At 30.2% G+C, this 19,700-nt stretch overlaps 1 protein-coding gene across 1 annotated transcript; it reads left to right on the forward strand.

The window, feature by feature from the left end:
- The first annotated feature begins 2,863 nt into the window (after window positions 1–2,863).
- Window positions 2,864–19,641, forward strand: LOC119669964. Its single transcript, XM_038080027.1, is given in 9 exon segments — window positions 2,864–3,084; window positions 9,156–9,433; window positions 9,490–9,548; window positions 11,669–11,792; window positions 12,634–12,814; window positions 12,908–13,100; window positions 16,686–17,747; window positions 17,803–17,943; window positions 18,007–19,641. Coding segments are annotated over 9 exon segments (2,430 nt in total). The 5' UTR covers window positions 2,864–2,890; the 3' UTR covers window positions 18,205–19,641.
- The last annotated feature ends 59 nt before the right edge of the window (window positions 19,642–19,700 follow it).

Here is a 19,700-nt window from a genome sequence, read left to right on the forward strand (position 1 = left end):
TTATGTATAATTAAATATGTCGGAGATATGAGCAATCAAAGATGAATTTTATGGAAAAAATCGTTATCTTCCAATCTTTGAGGCTCTTGGGGCACCATTTCCACTTATCCAATTGAACTAAAATTTCACACAGATTATTTTTTTAGTAAAATGAACCGATCTGGGGGGTGCCGCGGGCAATTTTCCGACATTCGAAAATTAATGGCACCCTAACCACCACACTTATCTAAAGAATGCAAATCTCAGCATAGTTAGTTTGGTTTGGTTAGCTTTTGTTGGGCACTTTAAATTTAGTTCTAGTCAACCCATAAAAAAAGTTGGTCTTATTTTTTTATTAGAACTCTGTGTATAACATGCCTTTTCGTTCATTAATTGATACAATGTTCCAGTGTATACAATATGTTGCGTTTTCCTGTGTTATGCTCCACATACTTGTGACTTTTATTAGAACCGTTTGAACTACAGTATAGTTAGTTCCTGTTTGATTTTGTAATGATTTCTTTACATAAGTCCTGGCATTGTCTCTTTCATAACTGGCATTGCAAATAATTTGAATAGAAAAGATTATATTTGTAATACTTAATTACAATTAGTCATAAAATAGAGACGGATATTTTAAATAAAATTAATGACTGGGACATTCATATTTTCCAATGATGAAAATCTGCGCCGATACCTAATATTTAATATTAACATGAAACATAATGTATTTCATAACATATTATTATTTATAGCTACCAGTATGTTACATACTGCTAACCAACAATGAAAACAATTCACTGATGTTTAAAAGAACTCGTCTTTTACGAGGCCATGCAATGTACATATTGCATTTAACTTCACGAGAATGCATTGTTTTGTACACATAATTCACATTTTGAATATTTTCAAGGAGATATCTGATTCAAGTTTACTAAAAATGTCTAGGTAAAATATATTTTTATAACCGGCTGTATAACATATATTTATACTTTTCAAATTATTGAAATTCAAAACCTTAAACATCTCTCCATATAAAATAAAATACATAATATATATAATATATCTGCAATGGATAAGTTAAATGATTTCATCAATGTAATTTCCAGTGTGATAGTCATACATTAAATGTACAGATTACTTGAAAATTTTAAAGACTTCTATAATCGAACATTTCAAAAGGTTTATGCATTTTCGTTAATTTTTCGAATCAGTGAAAAAACAGGCAGATTAAACTAACTTATGTATATTTATTTTTGTGCTCAAACCTTCAGCCTCTCAAAATCCGAGCTGGAGATTTGTCACAGTCATGGCTTCATAACCAAATACTGGTTACAAAGCCATGTCCACAGTATATCGCTAGACATTCCAAGGCGCTTACGTCCGGTGATTAGCCATCACTGTGTCCCGTGTATCGTTATTTAGCGCAATACTGTGGGCATGTCTTTGTGACCAGTATTTGGTTTTGAATGCATTTTGCCTTTGACAAATCTCCAGCTCGGATTTTGAGAGGCTGTAGCTTTGAGCACAAAAATTAATACAAATTACTCATTATCTTATTAAGACATATTGAAATATTACAAGTAAAAATCTGCTTGATGACGAGTGATTTAAATATTTGGCATACTATCAAAGTTATTATTGTTCCATTACAATACATATAAAAAGTTTGGAGCACAGTTTTACTATTGGTAAGATTAGGTTGGAGAGTGGCATTGAGCCCAAAGCCGATTTGAAGTCAAATAATGGCTTATTGCGATATTAATTCTAGTACACTAATCAAAATAAATTTTAATTAGGTATTATTATAAATTTAATTTTTAACAAAACTTTGCCTTTCATAAAAACAAATAATAGTAAGTATTCAATATCACTTTCTGCATATTTTCAATTAAAATTAACTCCAAATTGACACCATTTTAAAACTATTATTATAATATAAAATGCTTGAAATAGCATAGACCTATTTGAGTGTTTCTAACTCAACAAATATAAAATCAGTGAATTTGTGACATTAAAAAGCAATAAAAATATCAAAAATTTGTACGTAAATATCGACTTTTACACTGCAAAATAGTCTAGAAATAGATGTAACTGACTCTAGGGTCGTACCTTTAATATAGATGCTATTATGATACACATAATGTATAATGTGAAATGGATAATTTAACCTTTAAAATATCTAAAGAATGTTTTTAACTGCATTTCACATGATAGTAATTTCAGAAGAACTATGAATGGAACGAGGGCAGTACGCTTACAGATAAAATTAAAAATGGAGCAGCCTATCACATATTTTTGATAGAATAACATTTATTGAAGAAGTTTATAAGAGACATGTCAAGGACAAAGCACAGATTTCCTTTCTAACTATTACTTTCAGTTAAAAGTGGAGAATTTGATTATTATTGTATTACCGTAATGTACACACATGTAACCGGCAATAGTCTGGTTCCCAAAATGGAAAATTGTTCCATTTGGAGTGTGTGTGTGTATGCGCTGCAAGCGAAACCTCAAATTGCCAAACTTTTGAAATATATTTTATTACCATTACGTTTTCGTGATCAATTTATTGATAGTTTTTTTTTTATGTGATTGGATGTGCTTTGATTGGAATTATTTAAAAAAGTTTGCTTTCTGTCACCCTATAAATTAAAAATAGCATTGCATGAGGAAAAAGTAAATCACACAAATTACTAAGAGGGATATTTGCATATAGACTCGTAACTTATTGAATTGGTGTTAAGCACGAATGCAATATTTATAAATTGTTGGAGCAACATTTATGTGAACAATATTGCAAGTGTTCAATTCATTCAATGGCCTACTTCTAAAATGCCAATTACAGAGTAGCTTGGCTCGTTTAGTCTAAATCGTTCGTTCATTTGGTGAAGTTATCTATCTATTCAGCATGTCTAATCAGCTATTTTTTTTAAGTTTAGCCGATATATTTTCTGTGTACCCCACAATATTTAAAGAACTGGTTTTGCAACGAGAAAAGCCTCAACGAGTATTTTTACCAAGTGACCCTGACTGGCAAGAAAAACTCTATTACAGACTTCTTGAAATACAGAAAATAGTTAATGAAGCTGTGGAGAGTGGCAAGTAAGTCTAATATAATATGACCAGATTTGGTGTCAGATCTTCTCTCGTATAAATATCATTTATAATTTACAGCGCTAACAAAGGAAATACTAAAAATATTTTAATTGTTTTAAATAAAAGTGTGAATTATGAAATATGCAACTTAATAATTTACAAGTATTTACAGTACATACATACATATGTGTATAATCATATTAATAAAAAGAAATTATAATATATTTCACAATGTTTCTGATTAGAGCTATATGTACAGTGATAATAGTGCACATTTCATGACATAAATAATGTATTACTAGACCCATGATCTTCTTAGTTTCCAGAAGATCAGAGTAATAATATTTATAGAATTGCAAGAAGTTATACATTTCGTTATTTTTCAAAAGATATTCGGCAAAATGAAATGCATTTTGTATTTACAATATTACAGGGAATTTATATTAAATAATTTAAAAAAATTTACCTTAAGAAAAAATAAATATGTGAAAATACAATTTAAAAAAATGTAAAATAAGTTTTTTTTTGTATTTCAGCAGAAGATTTTTCTAAGTTTACAATAATATAGTGCAATTATTCAAAATCTTCAAATTTATTTACATGTAATTAATATTATTAATATCCACATCATGTTAAGGGGCAACACGTAATTTAAATAAATAACTCCAACATACATTATTTTATTCAACATTGGCATGACTTTCTCAGTATCACGTTCCCAGATTAGGTTCTATGCCTTTATAAACAGAGTAGTATTAAAGTTTAACAATTAAAAATAAAAATATAATTAATTAATTTAATTATTCTACAGCTGGTTTATGATTTCGTTCTAATATTTCATAGCAAAAGTAACAAAATTCTAGAAAAATGTGGAATTATAAAAAGTGAGGTACGGCTTTGGGTCAATTCGTTAAGTAGCGCTGACTCTGAGTTTCACATTTGGTAGGACCCGAGTTCGATTGCTGGTACTTGCAGTCTCAAAAAAAAAACTATTTACGAATAATTAAATACAAGAATTATTTCCAAGACCACTGATGATGGATATTTGGCAATACTCGAAAAAGACTGTATGGTCAGCCAAAAATTCAATTAATTAAGTAATATAAAATGATTGTTGTAGTTTGTTTGTTGTTGTAGTTCATTACTGTATATTTATTTACCTAAAGTGTTGATTTAAAGATCAATTAAGGAAACTTTGATCTAATATCACATATTACTATAACTACTAATAATAATGCTAACTTTAAGATATTTTGATTTTAGAGTTGCGGTAGCATTTATCTAATGGAGTTTTAGTCTTGGAAGAAATATGCTTTCAATTTCATATGGTTAAGACTGAATTTAAATGGTACATATTTTCAAGTTTTCTCTCTGAATTACATATAATACTTATTAACGTAACAGCGATCTTTCATTAACGATTATATTTTATTGTTACTAAGTTCAAAATAGTTGTTTCTGATGCTACTGTCCAAAAATTTTTCTTACCAGGTTTTACTTTCACTTTGAGTATCTTGTTTATTAATTTCATGTTTCTTTCATTCCATTTTCTAGGCTCAACTGTTTGTTCCAAGATATTTAATATAGTTCAGAAGTTTGGTCTATTTCTCTATTCCAACACACGTTTTTATGAAGTGCTTATTTAGATAGAAAATTTGGCAATCAATATTTATTACACTGAAACGGTTTACGTTGTAATTGTAAGATTTACAGGCGATCATCGTCCATATTTGGTTCCAAGGTTAATGAAAAGCAACTACTTCTTAATAAGAATCCCGGCATCTGTATGGCCTTGCAAACTGTTTTAAATAGCTTTCATAATATTTATATTTCATTATAGAAATATTTCTTTAATTTTAAAAATGTCATTCCTTTAAAAACGTGTTTTAAAACCAATTTATGGTGTAAATAATACTTTTAAATAGATATCCTCGTTTGTTATATTTATGAGGTTAATTTTGAATACCCACTTTTTCATTCGAGATAATAGTCTTTCCATATATATTCCATCTCAGGCACTATTTTCCGAGATGGTCATTAATTTTTGCCTATTTGCGGGTGTCGTCTAATAACATGATAAAGTTATCCGTGGTATACACTAATAAACAAGTATTTGTTTTCCCCGATGTTACCCCCTTCTTCAATATGTTCATGTTAATCGTTTAAGAAATGGAGAGTTAATGGGTATCCTTTTGGTATATCAAAGCGTATTTTAAAATATTCAGGTTAATCTGACACTATTCACCCAGCTACATTCGTTTTTCTAAAACGTTTTTAGGAAACCTCAACGATAAATAAATGTCTTTCTAAATACTTTATCAAAGAACGCGCAACTTGATATTTACATAGGATTTTATTCTTCTTAACATTTCATAAGATTATGATTTTATGAGTGCATAAAAATATACTTTTATAATTAATCGTTAAATTCACGTTTCCTTATTAGTAATTGAGAAAAGTAATCTAGAGCATAAGCAATCCTGCATGTCGACTGCATTGTAAATGTTTGCATAAACTTTTTATGAGTTCACTCAGGCGTTTGTGAAGAATTCGTAAGGGATCGAATTATGATTATTATTTAATTTAATCCCGGGGAGCATATTTTGGATTTCATCTTTTTCAATAAGAGTGCCTAGTAGAAGATGTTTTATTAATCTTATTGCGTATCTGCAGATGTTTGGGAGGAATTCGGAAGTTATCTAAATCAGCGTTAAAAATCGTTTGTAATTACTTTACACCGGGTTAAAATTTGTACATACCAAGTCCACTTCTTCTTTCAATTTTAAAAAATTTTAAATTCTGAATTTTTGTATTTTGAGAGAGATAACTTATTTTTTAATTACATTTGGCAAAGTTTCTATATTAAACGTACTATATGTACTGATTTCTATCCTTACCTCTCCATTTTAATTTTAGAAGTAATTTAATTTAATTTATAACAACATATGACATTTGAAGTTCTATTACATTATATGCAATATTATGTGATATTGCCTGCTGCTATATCGTTTACTGAGCCACACATTGCACCAATAAAAGTAAAATAACCGGCTACAACAATGGTTGTAAGACCATTTACAACTACCAAACCATTATTATCGCAGAATGCTATAATACTTTGTATTATGCTGCTTACTACTTTTTCTTGAGATCTCTGAATGTTTTGTTCATAAATAGTATTTCAATATAATCGTCTAGATCTTGGTTCAATTTCTCATTTTTACAATTGGCTTTTCCACCTCGTTTACCGCAAAAAATTGCATACGGACTGTATTGCAGTTTTTGAACAGATAAATTTTTATAGATTAAAATTGTTTCTAACAAAATGGTTATATTAAAAAAAGTTAGAAATTCAAAAATTTGGCAGGAAGTGCAAACTATTTTTTAAACCATTAAGATTGTTAGCTGGAATTTTCAGATTTGCTTGCTGTTTATTGATGCTCGTATAATCCGCGTTATTCAGTTTTGCTTTCTGAAGAGAGAGAGGACAATGTTATAGACCAATCACTTACAAAGTAGGATTTTAAATTAAAAGAAATCAAACACTATTTCAACAAATGGGTCCATTATTTATTTTTGGATAAATAATGAAATAGCATTAATTAACAATTAACAATTTCTGCTTAATATTAATTTAGCAGAAAATTTCTTAAAAATTTTAGCTTGTATCTCATGAAAGGCGCTACAGGCCTATAAATCATATTTTACTTAATTTCCATAAAAAAAAAGTTCTACAACCGATGTTCAATAAGAAAATGATGTTAAAATATATTTATAAACTGTGTTGACTGACTTTATGTTATAACGAATACCTATTGAAAAGGTTCTGTACATATAAAAAATTCTTCGTTATCCTATTTATTTCGTCACTTTTTCTAGTTATAAAAGTTAAATAAAATTGATCACGTTATTTTAAATAGAATATTGAAAATATAATATATTTGCTATGTCAATTCTCATACAAGGTTAATTCTTAAACTCTTTAGTTTTCACAATTTTCATATTAATACATTCCAATCAATTGACGGATCTCGCTAAGTCTCCCATACTTAATTTAACATTAATCTAATGTTATTTCATCTACTACATGTGTACTTCGACTTAAATGAAACTACTATTACTTCTTGTTCTGTTGTAATAATGTATACAATCCTTTATCAAATATTAAGTAAAGGTTAATTGTGAATCATGACTATTATTTAAATGATTTCCAAGTCTGAGTAGGGAATATCGTGTACAATAGATAGAAAAACTTGTCTTTAACCACTCTTAGTGACTGTTCCACTATGGATATTATATTATTATATATTATATTATATATATATTATATTATATATGTATTATATTATATATATATATATATATATATTATATTGCAAAAATATATGTTGGTAAAAATCGAAAACTATGTCTTTTTCATGGACTTTAAAACGGCGTTCGAACAAATATTAAGAACTGCGGTCTTCTACAAGCTCGGGAACTTAGGATTGTCAACAAAAATTATGGGGATTATTTGGAGCTTGTATCACGGTAGTAAAGCAGCAGTGTGGGATGGAAGTATTATTTTTGATTTTTTTCTACACAGTCTGGTATTAAGCAAGGCTGTGTTTTAAGTCGACTTTTATTTACTTTATTTTAAGATGATGTGGTCAACTTTTTAAACGGTGGCGTTATGATTGATGGTGTGCAAATTAAGGTTCCGATGTACGCAGATGATGTGAAGCTGTTTGCAGAGCTACCATGAGCGATGCAGCTAATCATAAATAGACTGAACGATTACTCAATGATATAATTAGTCAAAAATAATAATATTTAAAAAAAATTCAAGGCAACTTGCATACGATAATAAGTGGTATCTCAACGGAGAACAATTGGAATTAGTTAATTTATATAAGTATTTAACAGCACATGAAGAAGATCTTTAGGAAATGGCTCGGTATCACTTTCACAAGCATCACTTTTCGATGCTTAACATATTGAAACCCAGATTTCTTATGCCGGAGGCACAAAAACATAAAACGTATAGTTCGTATATATAGTAATTATAATATATATACGATAATAATATAATAATATACGATAATAATAGTATAATAAGTTAAAAAATGCTCTAAGCTAGGGCTGTCCAGTCCAGAGAAGATCGCGGGACAGTACAAATAACTGAATAGGTTAGAGGGCCACAGATCTTAATATGGACTTAATATTTTTGTCATCACTATCTTTGATTTTTAAAGGTTTAACGAAACTTTGTACTTTTTGCAGAAATTAAATTTGTTCAATTGAGCTTCAAAAACATGCTTTAATATTGAGTTCACTAATACTGAAATGACGTATATCGAAAAGATATATGATTTGTCGCCCTCTACATATATCGAAAAGATATATGATTACATGCAACGAATTTTAGTGAAGTCAGCTGTTTTCATTTCCAGTTTTTGAGAAATCGGGCAGTTTTTGAGAAACCGTTGCTTCCAGTTACACGTTGTTTGGTTAATAATGGAAAAATTGCATGTACTAATTGGAGTTATAGAGTCTTCATAGGAAGTCTAGTTAAGTCTTTTGTAAAAAAAAAGTAAGTCGGAGAAGCCAAGAAACTTTAAATTAATTTTATAAATTATGTGAATTAACAGTAATTAAATAAAAATGAAAACATCTTCTGAATTTCAAGAATTGACATAAATAATGTTAATTGTTGGGTTCGCTGTCCTATACTAAATTATCGCACACTAGAATAAATACATCTTAATGGTTTATAATTGTTAAAACAAAGTGACATATATTGAAAATGCAATAAATCATGTAGGAGATCATTGTAGGAGATCAGATCAATTGATCTAGTCGATAGGGTGTGAAGTCCTATGTCGTTTTTATCGACACTATATCTGATCAAAAGCGGCTTAAAAATAGCTACTTTTTGAATTATTTTAAGAAATTATATAAGTTCCATATTTAATAAATGCTAAGGAAATAATAAATCATGTCGAATTCATCGTTTCATATGCACTGTTTAAAAAGTAGTATTTTTGATTTTGATTCCCATTATAATGAAAAAAAAAACTATGAATTTCGATTTTCAGAGCATTCGAGGAAGTTATGCGAAGGAAAGACAAATCTGTATTTGATTTAAATATTATAAAAATATCTCCCTCAACATCTCCAAGCGACTTCCGAAAGGAAACATCAAAAACTTGCGGTTGGTTATCGTATAAGGTAAATACTAAGCCAAAAAATTTATGGACTTTGGATATTATATCGAAAGCAGCTAAACTCTTATCGAACCCACCAGAATTAGTTGAGTTTAGAAATGAACATGAAATGAGGAAAATTTATTCGCTAATATATGACGTTTTTCGTTGTACGTATGCCAGAAATAACATTTCTGCATATCTTTGTATGCATGTACTTTTTCAGATAAAGTTGTATTAAATAATGCTTTAACAGACGTTGCATTTTATACCAATTTTCCAAAGGTAAATATGACTTCTTATATGTTTATAAATTTTTAATTTTTTCTTTAAATTTAATTTATTTTCAATCTGCTAAAAAATGCTTGAAAAACCATTATATAGATACAGTGCAACATTAAAGTTTATTATATACTGATTTTTTATTTTCCGCGTATTTAACTTCTATTTGCCGTTCAGGAGAACTCCAATCTCCTTCGTAGTTAATGAGTTGTTCGGTAAAGATACTTGGGTGACTCATGAGTTTTGCAGTGTACTTCGTGCTGTGGTTTCGAACTTCTTCCATCACTGTAGGAATATTCTGATGAATTGTTTCATTGATGACGAACTTCGTAATCTTCGTATGATTTGATGTAACTTTTTGCATCTGAGTCCCATATTTTGATTCCGTACATGCAAATCAACTTCACAATTAATTTGTATATTATATATATGTTATGTTATGTTATTATATTAGCTCATATAACACATCTTCAAACCCAGTTATTTTCTATTATTGGAGATCTACTTCTGTCACACTTGTCGGTGATCGAGATGTATTTCTAAATATTTAATATTAATATTTATAATAGGAGGGTAAATTGTCTTTTTAAGTGTAAATATAATGTGCAACGATTTGGATTCATTAGCTTTTTAATACGCCATTTCCCTATGCATTGTCTGTAGATAGTTTAAGGCAATGCTCGCATTCTCCATGCAAATAGTATTGGTCTCGATAGCAAAAGTCGACAAAAGGAAACACCAGTGCTGCATTACTCGGTTATGAGTCTAAAGCTGTTTATGTGGTCATGCAGAATTGATGTAGAAAAGAATCAGCTGATTTTCTGCACAATCTACCATCAACGGATTCAACGGAGAGTTTGAGATATTGCACACTATCACCATAAACTTAAGTCGTCAATTTAAATCAATGGTTCTCCGCGACGTTTTCATCTAGTTATTAAGCACATCCATACAACAGCATACTATCCTTCAGCAAATGGGATAGTTAATCGTTTCCATAGAACGCAGAAAACTGGTAAACGTTGCCACAACGACTGGAGCGAGCACTTCCGTTGGTACTGAACACTAGTCAGTACTCTTTCAAAAAAAGATTTCTGTGCCAATCCTATCGAAATACCATTCGGGCATCCTTTGAGAATACCAAAACAACTCTAGTTGTGAAGATTTGAGAAACTAGATGAAATATTTTGCATCTGATTATTGTGCACCACGTTGGTCTAGTTGAAATCAATTAACTTTAGCAACCACGGGTAGCACTTTCAAGCGATTTGACTGCCAGTGATGGTTAGCAGTAATGAATACATCGACTGGTTGTCTTCAAAATCTCCCTTAATTAATTAAAATGACTATCGAGGTTCAACCCCTGATTACCAAATTTCTAAACGTTTCTCCAACGGTTACACGTTAGAGGGAACTACGGTTACACGTAGTTCCCTCTAATTTTAATTGTAAGAAATCAAGTGCGTGCATTTAAAACTATAGCTTGTAAAGTGATTTAGTTATTGGTCACAACATACATTAGCTTGGTGCTTATTCATTCTCACCATCGAACGATGAACGGTTCTCTTTGGTTTTTAGAACTAATGTTGACTAAATGAATTAAATTGATTTTGGAATTAAATATTTCGCAAGAGGTAAAAATGACTAAAAACTGTCTTTTGAGGTAATTTTCAATGATTTATCGATACAAAGCTGACAATAATTTGGCCGTAGCTTGACCGAGATATGGTCAAGCTCGGATTGAGTTTGATAACCTACATAAACATGTATCCCACAAAAATCTCATATCTTTCACATCTATATATTTGATTTCTCGTCAAAGAAATTGATAATCATGTGGCTATACTAATCGGAAATGTCTCATCCTTGCCATTTTCAAAATTGTGTAAGAAAAGTTAAAACAGTCCATCTTTTAAAAAAAAACATAAAACTAGAAAAATGATTTTTGTCTGAAACAGAGCTGCCGAATCAGGATGACAAATGGGTAACCTTATATTTCTAATGAAATAATACACACATATTAGGTTTTAAATTACCTAATTGCAAATGTATTTATACGTATAACATTGTTTAGAATCTAATTAACATCTAATTATTTGAATTTGTATTGAACATGCTTCAAGTTTTTTAACGATAGAAACCGAACCTGTTTAATGCTCTATGAGCTATTGGATCGAAACTTTAAGAAACGTCCAGCTGAACAAGTTGAGTTGCAGCTTCGTCTCTATCAGGAATCGCAAGTCCAAGGTAATTTTATGTAATTATAATTGATCAATATTATTATCGTTAACGCCATTCGAAATATCTACTGATTATTATGTACCTTCTGCTCAAAAAGTACTCGGATTTTGTAAATAAAACACAAAAATTTAAATTTAATTCCAAATTTATTTTATCTCCTTCAAAATATGCTCCTTCTGAAGCGATACACATATGCCAACGCTTAACCCAATCTTCCACACACTCGAAGGCCCGTGCCGGTATGGCGAATTCTCTTTTACCGATTCAACCGATTCAACCGACTCAAAACGCTTACCACGAAGGCGCAATTTAAATTTTGAGAACAGGGAAAAGTAGCACGGCGCCAGATCTGGCGAGTATAGTGCCTGAGCGAAGACAGTGGTGCCGTGTTTCGTTAAAAAATCGCGTACAACAAGAATTTTCCAAAGTAAAAATCGCTAAATGCACTTGAGGTAGTCTCATATTAACAGCTGCTGTAAACAAATTAATTGACAAATGGTGCTCAAATTTGTACCATATATCAAGAAAGGGTGTACCAACATAACAAAAAAAATTTTTGAAAAAGGTCTATTACTTAACGAGTAGTTAACAAACAACAAAAACTTTTTGAGCAGAAGGTATGCTGTTAATTTCATATGATACTTTTATTAAAGCTCGTTGCTTTAGTAAAAGACCGTTACGCAGTCAAAGTTATAAATTTTTTGCCGAATAAACACCAAGATACAATATTAACATCCTCATATATCTTAAAGTACTATTTAAAAATAGAGACTGATTATGTCAGTAGTACTTTAGTTTTATTTCAATACTGAATTTGACTGTGTTTTTGATTGCAAATATATTTTAGAACTTGCGGATTGCTTATGGAACTCTCGTATTGCATTGTCTGCTTCAATATCGCGAATGCGTATATGACATGGAGCTCTTAAACTATCTCAACTTTTACCGATTCATTTAAGAAATGAGAAAGTAGCAAAAGCCGCATCCAATCCGATTGTCACTGGATGGATAAACCCGTTTCTTATTCGGTATTTGCATCCTTCACACATAAATCTTTTGCGTTTATCTATTATTTCTTAAATTTTTATATGTCTCAAATGAGGTAATATTTTGCGTTTCAGAAATAAAACTGCTGCAAATAAGCTTCTTGTTGATATGGGCTTTGAAGTGATACGCAATTGCAAAGATAAGCCGCTTCAAATAATGCAATGTACGTGGGATAATATCTGTCCACTTTTCATATCATGTTTTCCAGAAGATCGAGGCGACTTTACAAAATCCATGTTTATGACTAAACATCTTTTTATCATGCAGGTACGTTTTTATGTATTATTTTGATGAACTCCGCTATTTGTGTACGTAATATTAACTTCAATTTTACTACAAGTATACTATATTTGTAAGTATTAGACAGTAGATGCATCTACATAAATTATCTTTTAATTTATAATTTAGGGGACAATATAGAGAGTAAATTTAATGAAAGGAATCTCTTTTTAATGTGAAGAATATAACTAAACTTAATCAATTAATTTATTTAACTTGTACCGTACGTGGTTGTGTTACCGAATTTTTATTTTCCTACAAACTATTGAACGCATGCAAATTCATAAAGTGTGAATTAATATACCAAACTATATATATACTATAGAATATTTATATACTATACTATATACTAATTATATACTATATATATAAATTATTGATACATAATTTTAGAATATTTTGAACAAATAAAGTTTTTTTTAACATAATAAATATATAAAACTTACTTAATTTTAAATTATAAACTTTTAATTAATTTAATTAATCAAAATTAATTTAATAATTTAATTTAAATTAATTTAATATCAAAATTAAATTGGAAATTCTACCACGTGCTCTCTATTCACCAGATTTTGCTCCATTAGAATACTACTTGATCCGATCAATGCAAAGCACGCTTTCAAAACCAGCACTTTAGAAACCACGAAGAAATCAAAAAATTGCTGAATGAATGGATTGCATCAAAAAACGATACAATTCATTTTAATGAAAACCATAAATTGCCAGAAAGACGATCAAAAGTCATAGCTAACGATGGAAAATATTTTGATTAAGCAAGTTCCTTTTACAAAACGTTCTAAAAAACTATGTTAAATACCCAATATTATTCCATTAATACCATGCTGTATAAGACTGCTGGATATACGTGTGTGCCCAGGTGCAATGTTACTTCGAAAACACTTTTAAGGCCACTGTTCACACACTTGTCCTTGGCTATGTCCATTTTTGCTATCAAAGTTAAAGAAACTTGCTGGAATCATTAAAGTCTTTCGCTATTTATGGTAAACTTTATCACAAACTATAGTATGTACCAGTAGCGAGGCGTCAGCTTTTTGGCAAGGTGTTCACAATTTGATCAAAACAGAATTCCAAGTATAACGTATTCCCCCTACTCCTGAGTTTTGTCCTCTCCACAAGCAAATAGCATACAAGATCAACAAAACAATTTATTTAAATGTTCGCAGCCTGTGATCCACTGGTTTTTATTTACCATAAAGCTGTAGCTGTAGTAAAACGGCGACTTACCACAAATTTCGACATTTTTGCATCAGGTACCAAGTTCTTCATATCTGGAGTTGGTCTATTCATTTTATGAATTAAAGCCTGTTTTCCAGAAGATCGTTTAAAAAAAGATATTTGAATCAAATCTTTAATCACACATTAATTCATTTCTAAATATTATTTTTCACTTCAAATTTCTTTAATTTTTTTCTTTACTTTTACCATTTGCTAGTATAAAATTGCAATAATGACTTTGTTTTTGGTTTATTTCCAACCTCTACATAAGAGTAAGAAACTCTCATGCATTCATTTACTCATTTACTTTGTATTTACTATGCACGGTTCAATTTTTTTAATTGAACCATTTGCCCATATAAAACGGCAATCGTGACTTTGATTGTATTTGCACGCTTTGTATGAACTTCGGGTTCAGTTTAGTCGACTGAACCTCTAGTGAAATGTAAAGCGATTTTCGCTCAGTCATTTCTTTTCTCTTTTGTATTTACTTCGCATAACATTGGAGGTTCACTTTTTTTATTGAACCGATTGCACGCAGTAATTTAAGAGTTATGTTTATTTTACGTACATATTTTGCGGGACTTGTTTTGCCTTTTGTTTTTATAATTATTTGTATGTTTTGTGTTTATTCAATACTGAACATAGTCCCAATGTGAATGTTATTTCATTTGCTGCTTTGCAGCGCGGTGCAGTTTTTATTCTGAAAGTAAGTATATTTTAAGAGAAATGTATTTTCTCTTTTATTAATTATAATTAATGTTGGGTGTAACTAACATATGTATTTGTTTTGTGTTTATGTTAATATGTTTGGAAAAGCTATTATAAAAAATGTTAAGTAGGAAAATAGCGAGATTATTTACCTAATAAAAAAAAGATCTAAAAAGGAAGCTTTGTTAAGGTGATTAGTGAACACTCTGAACCATTCGACGCGTCGCCTCTGGTATGTACTATTTGGCCGTGTTATGAAAGAGTATTTTGTAGATTCATTTTAGACGACGAAATTCCGCCATCGCATAGAGCAACAGTTATGACTCTCGCTAATGTTAAAACTGCTATGATTTAATTGATCAACTACATTATTAACCACATTTTACCAGTGTAACTTTTATAATTTCACTCCGAAGTCGGAGCCCATTAGAGAATTCGCTTGGAGAAACCATTTTAAAAGTTGTAAAAAATCTCTGATATATATGTGAGATGCTGAATGTTAAGTGATTATTTTATTAGTAATAAATGTTAAATGTTTTTGAATCGTCATAACATTTATTATAGCATGCGTACACTTTGTAAATATATATAATTCCATAAATGCATATTAAGGTGCATATAAAAGAACTTTGAATGGCTAACGTACAATGTTGTGAATATGCCTATGCAGCATATTCCCATCATTGACTTTAGCCATATCCAAGCAGCCAGAATGCTGCAATATGAAACTTCACTTTAGTGAGATAATAAAGTGTATACATGCTCCTTTGCTGTGTTAGTGCTTGCCGACGTACTAACACAATTATGTAGTTGCTAGTTTTAAGGTAGAGTAAGAATAATAATTCAATAAAGAATGATACTTCAACGTAAGCGGTCGCGTCTTTATTTTGTCTTATAAAGCAAAAAACTGTTCCTACAAATTGGACTTGACAACCGAAGGACTTTCACAATTTACTCACAATACATAATAGGGTCAGATTGTAACAAATTGTAAGAAAAATATGTATCCCTCTAACCCAATTATCATCAGTTGATGTAATATGAGAATCGGAAATATTCAACAAACTATGCATGAGTGTATTTTAAGGGATGTGAAAACTGTAAACAAAAATAGAAATAGAAGCTGAAAACCGAATGATAAATAATAACAGTAGATACTTAATGAAGTTCTGAATGAATAGTAATCTAGCTAGTTATTGGAGATTGGAAAGGAGAATTCTCCTTGATAAGGGGGACATGAGTATAGACCAATAACATACCTATGTGCAGTATACTCAGATATAAGATTAAATTAAAATCCAACACCCTGAAGAGTTTCGGATCCATCTGTATACAGTTTTTACGAGTTGTCATGTAACCATGTTAGGTTAGCATTTCAATTCTCCCTTGATTGGACTTTTTTTCATAAATTTTCCTTCTTTGTTTAGATTTTAATCAATAATTTAATCAATAAAAAAACAACATCAAATAATAATAAAAGCTGAATGATTACTATCAAATACATTAAACCTATATAAAATTAAGTGAATTTAATTTTTTAATTTTATTTTAAGTATATTTTTGGTCGAGGGTTATAATTTATTTAATACTAATATCGACTTCTAATAATTGATTGTAAATTTTCAGGACAAAACTTTTTCATATGGGCCAGCAATAATGTCAAAACTGTTGGATTACTACGAATTAGATGGAGATATATTGCAAACGCATATTTCTTCCCCAAGAGCCACAGCATATCTTGCGTCACTATTTTATTCAGTTAATCGTGTAAATAATTTTTATGTATATGGAGCCGGTTCTTCCCTAAGAGAATATAGGAAATATATGGAGCAACTTAATATTTCAAATATAAGAATTTTTGCAGAATCGTTTAGTTCATTCCCATTAGAGTCGAACAGATTTGCCACAGTAGTGGGTATTTTCGCTAATCCGCCAAACTCATATTCATACATTTCTGATCCAATAGATTTAATATGTTCACGCGGAGGGGATCTGAGCATGTTGGAAGTGCTAACAGAATCAGAAATAAGTGATGAGGGCAAACACAGAGTTTCCCTAATATTAGAAGAGCAGTTGCATACTTTACAAATGGCGATGTCGAGATCTCATACGCAATTTATTTTATATCAAACACATTCAATTGTTGATTCTGAAAATCAGGACATGGCCAATTATGTGATTGATTTAATCAATAAAATAGCTTTGGAAAAGCATCAAAATGTTTATAGAGAAAAGAAACGATTGGAGGCAATAGCGGAAGCAGAAGCAGCCAATATACCCTCAGCTGCTATGACAAGTTCATCCCCAAGAAAAAGAGCTGATGATAAAACTGAAAACTCAGTAAATGGACATGTTGAATCCAAAAACGAAAGTGTAGAAAATGTCGTCGTGCCAGATATTGATAAATTTGTTTCCGACAGTATACCTGATATCTGCGCTAATCAGGATAATTGTCTCAAACAACAGTCGGGATGCTTTTTTTCTCTTATAAAAAGACAAAATATAACACAGCTAAATGCAAAATTCTTAATAAAAATGGCAGAACAGCGAGGTCTGTTTGGCAAAGTCGATAAAACCAAATCTGAAAAGAGTAAAATGAAAGTACCAGAATCTAAAATAGAAAACGTAACACAACTGGAAGAATCAACCAAAATAAAAAAAGTGAAATCCACAAATATTTTGGACGTAGTAAGTTTCAGAAATTTAATATATTTACAAAAAAATTAAATTGTATTTATTTTAGATAAATAGATTGACGCAAAATACAAACGCCAGTTATATAAGATCTAATTTAGTTAAGGCATCTCTACAAAAGTGTCCCTTGAATTTCAATTTCAAGAAAAGAGTTTGTTCCAGATATATAAATAATTCGAGAAAAAGAAAGGTATTCGGTAACTTAACTATTTATACTTTATTTCAAAATTCAATATATCTTGCTATATTTCAGATTCTAAAAACTTATAAACTTAACAAAATTAGTTGGCAATATGTTATCGAACGAATTCTTCAGAAAAAATTTACATTGTATAATAAAAATGTGATGATAAATGGAAAAAATTTAACAACAATTCCAAAGCTTAAACTTAAGTCCAGACAAAGACGCCCAATGCAACTCCAAGTCCAACATTTAGAATTATATTTGTAACTTCTGAAACCGTATCGAAACTTCAATTTTGTTAACTGATGAGTACAAAAGACATTTGAAAAGGAACAATATATGGGTAATCACACCATTTCTACTTGTAATTGCACTAAATACTAAAAACATCAACCTGATTTTAAACTTAAAGCACATTTAAACGATAGCCGGGTCCCAGAGTAGTTTTGGGAAATGAACAAGTTGATGAGCTAGCCAGAACTGCATCGAAAACTGCTTTCCAAGGCCCTCAACCTGTTTGTGGGTTGAACTAGGCCGGTACAAAACAAATTATCAAGAAGTGGGAAAATCATATGCGAGTACTGGGAAGACTTCTCAGAACTTAGGCAAAGCAACGCACTGACAAAACCGTACTTCTACAAAAACATTCTTAAATTCTCAAAATATAATTTAAGAGTAATAACGGGTTTCATAAAAGGTCATTATGGCCCGAAATATCACCTTCATTAACTACGATTATCTGCTAATTCGGAATGCAGATGATGGAATTTCTGTCATCAGAACAGATTACAAGCTCTTCTCTAGATTAAATCTGGACTTTGTTCACAAAAGTTTAAAGGGCTATGTGTAATCAATAGTGAAATTGGTACAATAGGACTCTTCTGGCCGTAATACCGGCTGTTGGACGATTTTACGTCAAAACTTTCAATAAATTTAATAAACGATTGCGAATTTCTTGAGGACGGGATGTCAAATTAACGTAAAATCGAACACAATGGCGTTCTCAATGCACATAATAATTTAATATAGAGTTTAGATTTGGAGAATATAGAGTTCTAAAGTAGGTTTAAAGCTTGATCTCGTTTTTGATCGAGCTTGAAAGCGGCTTGATCATTATGGTGAAGCACAATAATGAACATCAAACATATAGCGATGAAACGCTAAAACCATTCGAAATGGACATTTATAATTATTTTTTTAAAGGAATGAATACGAGGGCTTCATTAAAGGAATGGCTTGGGGCTTAAAACTTTTGAAAAATATTTATTAATCTCATTTTCTTGCCTATGCTGTACAATGCGAATAAAAATAAGTTATAACTTCTAAAAAATCCAAAACCATTAAACTTAATAAAATTAAATAGCCCTTTTTCAATTGGAGTAATCAGTTTGAGATCTTAAACTGTAGAACAGACTTTATATATTAATTCCAGAACGCACCAACGTGTTATAATAATATATTGAAAGAGCCACATTTTAAAATGAAGAATTAAATGTAGAACTCATATAAAAATAATAAAAATACCCATTAATGCTTTAACTACGTTTTCAGAGGTCGAGCCCAATGGATGATATGTAAAATTTTTATGTATTTGCAAATTATCGGCAGTTATATTCTTGACTAAATATCTCATTTCACTTTTGTATTTTATTATAGCAAATGCATATTACCCAAAAATTTCAGTAAAATCCGAACAATAGACTATAGGAGTATTTTAAAGAAAAGTTTACTTAAAATTATTAAATCCAAAGTTTGAATTAGGA

Source organism: Teleopsis dalmanni, chromosome 1 (genome assembly GCF_002237135.1).
Source record: "Teleopsis dalmanni isolate 2A chromosome 1, ASM223713v2, whole genome shotgun sequence".
Lineage (NCBI taxonomy): Eukaryota > Metazoa > Arthropoda > Insecta > Diptera > Diopsidae > Teleopsis > Teleopsis dalmanni.